At 46.1% G+C, this 4,126-nt stretch overlaps 2 protein-coding genes across 2 annotated transcripts; both read right to left on the bottom strand.

The window, feature by feature from the left end:
- Positions 1 to 882: 882 nt before the first annotated feature.
- LOC123257554 lies at positions 883 to 1,551 on the bottom strand. Its single transcript, XM_044717135.1, has one exon. It carries the CDS (start codon positions 1,549 to 1,551, stop codon positions 883 to 885), a length of 669 nt encoding a protein of 222 aa, XP_044573070.1.
- A 1,102-nt stretch (positions 1,552 to 2,653) lies between these two features.
- On the bottom strand, positions 2,654 to 3,849 carry LOC123257553. Its single transcript, XM_044717134.1, has 3 exons — positions 3,462 to 3,849; positions 2,951 to 3,327; positions 2,654 to 2,830 (listed from the first exon to the last, which is right to left on the bottom strand). The coding sequence occupies exons 1-3, from the start codon at positions 3,847 to 3,849 to the stop codon at positions 2,654 to 2,656; spliced, it is 942 nt and encodes a 313-aa protein (XP_044573069.1).
- Between the last annotated feature and the right edge of the window lie 277 nt (positions 3,850 to 4,126).

Below are 4,126 nucleotides of genomic sequence, written 5' to 3'. Positions count from 1 at the left end.
GTGAGCAGTTGTTGCAAAGCCAGCAGGACAGATACGAGTCTCCAGTGATGGATCCTCCAAACTCGCATTTCTTAGCAGTGCAAATTAGACTCATTATTGACTGAGATTTGTCCACTGTAGTGAGAGCGAGAAGAGTTCAATGGTAGAGTTCAAAGAGTTCAGTGGTAGAGAGGCACGTTCGGATCAGGCACGTCGAAGAGAATACGTAACAAAAGAGATACGAATGTGACGAATAACCGCTTCAGAGTAACAATGATATAACGGGATTACTCGATCGGAGAATGGACTCAGTGTTAAGAGGAGCCCCGTAAATATTCGTGATACTCCAATGAGTTCCTTTTTAAAACTGTTTTTATTTCTTTCAATTCTCTTACAAGAAACATACATGAAAATCTTAAATCTATTTAAAACTACTTATCAACGGACTGCTCGCTGACATGCTATGTGACCCTTTCTTAAGTGCTTCAAGTGCACCACATAAATATTTGGTTAGACTGCAGGAGATCGTCTTTCAAACCATGCTGTTAATCACTTATTTACATTGGTCCGATCTCCTACATTCTATGTTTGGAATTCTTATCGTGTTCAATGCTTGAACACTCAGGAATATATATATATGAATATTCGCAGAGCATGGCAGAAGTAATATTGAAGAATAATATTATTTTTAAGAAGTGTGTGGATAATGAACTATGTAAGTCAATTATCTCCGACAATGATACGCGAAAAGAGGAGACTCGTATCAAAGATATATGTAGGTAATAAGATGAGAGCAATCGCAAAAACACGTCGGGATACGACAAAGTCAGACGAAAGACTATGTATTAAATACTATTCCTTCCATCTGGACCAGAAACACTGCTGAAGAAAGACGACGCGTTGTCAAGCATCTAGCCGATTTATGTTGAGTTTCGTCAGGTCTGGCTCACTGAAACTAGAAGGAGGCCCTCCGTGCAGAAACTGATTAGGAGTCAGGACATCCGGATCAGCAGGATTTTCAGAGTGAGGGACTAATGGCCTCGAATTAATCACTGCAGCAATTTTGTACACCAGCGTCTGGAAATCGTCGGCCTTTAGTACAGCCGAGCCCACGACACTATAAAAATGGTACTTGGCAGTCTTAACAGCAGCTTCCCACAAGCCGCCAAAGTGGGGAGAACGGGGAGGGATAAACTTCCACTCAATGGATTCTGCAAGGAAAAAATTCAAGACAGCTCTCTGGTGCTCGTCGCTAAGAAATAGTCTCTTTAATTCGCTCAACTGATTTTTGGCTCCAACGAAATTGGTGGCGTTGTCGGACCAGATCTGTCGAGGCTTCTTCCTGATAGAAACAAATCTCCTCAGTGCATGCAGAAAGGCGGCGGTGGACAGATCCCTCACCAGCTCTAAATGGACGGCCTTTATCGTGAAACAAATGAAGACGCTAATGTAACATTTTATGGAAGCCTTGTTGCGAACCTCCGACTTATAGAAGAAAGGACCGCAAAAATCGCTGCCGGTTACATAGAAGACTTGATAACCTTTCACTCTCTCCTTCGGAAGATCGCCCATTACATGCTCCAACAAACGAGGTTTCATCCGAAAGCACCTCACACATTTATTTGTCCCCTTGAGCAGAGTTTTTCTCCCCCCAATCGGCCAATACTGAGAACGTATCATCGCCAATAACGATCGAGGTCCAGCGTGCAGGTTGCTCTCATGAAAGCTAAGGATTATGCTTCGCGTTACCGGATGGCTCCTGGGCTAAATTACTGGGTGACGACCATCGTAATCCAAGGATGAATTCTTGAGACGCCCGTATACTCGAAGCAATCCAAACTGATCCAAAAAGGGGGATAACGAAGCCAGCGAACTGGAGGAGGCAACCATTCCCTTTGTCTGCAACGTCCTTATTTCCTCATCCAAATGAGCGCGCTGGACTACCCACAAAAGCATGCGAATACCCGCCTTGAGATCATGAACGGTAATTCGTTTATGCCATACCCGTCTGCCAAACTTATAGACGTAAGCAAAAACTCGCTGAAGAGCTGGAAAGGAGTTGCACGTCGCCACGATGTCTGTATATGGCGACTTCCCCAATAAAACTGAAGGGCGAAGCTCTTACGCTGGCTTCTCGACTACTACCGTCACAGGCCAGTGCTCCTTTGTCTTTAACAGATAGGGCGGACCCTGACACCATAACCTGGATCCGATCAACTCAGTAGGAAGGGCTCCACGAGACAAGATATCTGCTGGCTTTTCTAACGTAGGCACATATCGCCCCTCCATGGAACTCGTCAGATTTTGGATGGTTTACACGCGGTTAGCGACAAAAACATTAAACCTGGCAGGCTCATCTCGAATCCGCGATAACACGGTTGAAGAGTCGCACCAACAAAAATACTATCCTCTGTAAGCGCCTAGACTATGAAACTCTGCCATCATTCTCGCCAACAACTCAGTTCCAGCCAGCTCCAACTTTGGCACAATAACGTCTTAAGAGGCGATACTCGAGATTTCGCACATAGAAGGCGGCTCTCAGCCCCTGGCGACCTGGAAACTATGTAGACACATGCTCCGTAGACTTCAATGCTGGCGTCACAAAATCCATGAATCTCCACAAGTGCTTCAGACGTAAGTGCCAGCCGAGAAAATTCTGCACGTTGGGTGTGACTTAAGCTCCGGCAGATCTCTTGTCCTGAGGTAAGCTTTCATCCCAAGAATGATGCTCTCGGCACAGCTTCTGCAAGAATATTTTTGCTTTAGTAACCACTGGACCAGCAAGGCCCAGCAGATCGTATAACCGCGCTATTGATGACAGGACAGAACGTCGAGACGGCTTTGAAGTGGACTGAAGAGAAGAAAAAGAAAGCAGCAGCTGATCTGTGGAAGGATCCCAAGCCAATCCTAACGATTTCGTAAAGATGCAGCCATCAAAAGTTAAGTAAGACATCCGATCCTTTTTAAGCACGCCGGCCAACACGCTAGAGATATTGGACCACCACTGCCGCAGCTGAAATTCGCCCTTGGACAGAAACGCTGAAATCAGCGCTAAAATGCCAACAACCTCCTCCTTGGAACTGCCACCTGAAATGAGATCATCAACGTAAAAATCTCGAAGCAAGATCTCGGATCCCACTGGAAAGTCTTCCACCTCGTCCTTAGCCAATTGGTACATCGCTCGCACGGATAGATAGGACGCAGGCTTTGTTCCATATGTAACAGTGTCCAATTTATATGTTTGTAGCTCCTCCAGAGGGGAGTCTCGCCACAGAATGCACTGCAAAAAGCTGTCAGACGACGCCATCCTCACACAACGGTACATCTTACAAATGTCGCCAGTCAGCGCTACCGGATGCGAATGAAACCTCAGCAGGATGTGAAAAAGCTTAGGTTGGATGACCGGCCCAGCCATTAATATGTCATTCAAAGAATAACCGGAGGTGGTAACAGCGTAACCATCGAACACCACTCTAAGTTACGTCGAATATATTTGCAATCTCGATGCAACTCCGGCGGAACCAGGGACATGTGACCTAGGTTAAGATACTCCTTTATGAAGGCCGAATACTGAGTGCGCAGTTCGGGCTGATGAAACAGTTTCCTCTCCAACGACTGGAAGCGACGTAGAGCCTGTGAGTGCGAATCACCCAATAAACCGTTGTTGTGTTTAATTGGTAACCTGACTGTAAAGGCACCACCTTCTAACCGCACGAAGTTTTTAACAAAGTGACTCTCGCAATCCAGTTCTTCCTTTGACGCCTTCACAATCGGATCGGTTTCCACTTCCCAGAACTGTCGAAGAAGTTGATCGAGCCGCTCATCTAAAGGCCCCTTTGGGCAGATCAGTCCCGACCGCTCAGCAGCCATAAGAACCTTGCCATTGTCAGGACCTCCACCTCCACAAACAACCCAACCGAGCCGAGTTTTTTGGATTGAGGGCAAACCAGGAGACAAATGAATTTGCCCGACACAAAGCAGCTCGTAAAATAATCCAGCTCCAATTAAAAAATCAACTCGCTGCGGCTGGTGAAAATGAGGATCCGCTAGCTTTACATTGGAAGGAATTTTCCAAGAGCTGACGTCTAATGCAAAATTGAGCTGAAGGTCAGTGATTTTGGAGGCTACGATCGCAGTTACTTGCGCA

This window comes from Drosophila ananassae, chromosome XL, assembly GCF_017639315.1.
Source record: "Drosophila ananassae strain 14024-0371.13 chromosome XL, ASM1763931v2, whole genome shotgun sequence".
Taxonomy (NCBI): Eukaryota; Metazoa; Arthropoda; class Insecta; order Diptera; family Drosophilidae; genus Drosophila; species Drosophila ananassae.
Note: the sequence above shows the minus strand (reverse complement) of the source record. Positions and strands in the feature narration are given on the sequence as shown.

Bases quoted from the DNA above. Each gene is read 5' to 3' on its own strand.
- LOC123257554 (XM_044717135.1), bottom strand. From the start codon at position 1,551: ATGGGCGATCTTCCGAAGGAGAGAGTGAAAGGTTATCAAGTCTTCTAT.
- LOC123257553 (XM_044717134.1), bottom strand. From the start codon at position 3,849: ATGGCTGCTGAGCGGTCGGGACTGATCTGCCCAAAGGGGCCTTTAGAT. The intron at 3,328-3,461 runs GTAACTTAGAGT...CGCATCCGGTAG, and splicing joins AGATTGCAAATATATTCGAC to CGCTGACTGGCGACATTTGT. The intron at 2,831-2,950 runs GTGCTTAAAAAG...TCTTCTCTTCAG, and splicing joins TCTCTAGCGTGTTGGCCGGC to TCCACTTCAAAGCCGTCTCG.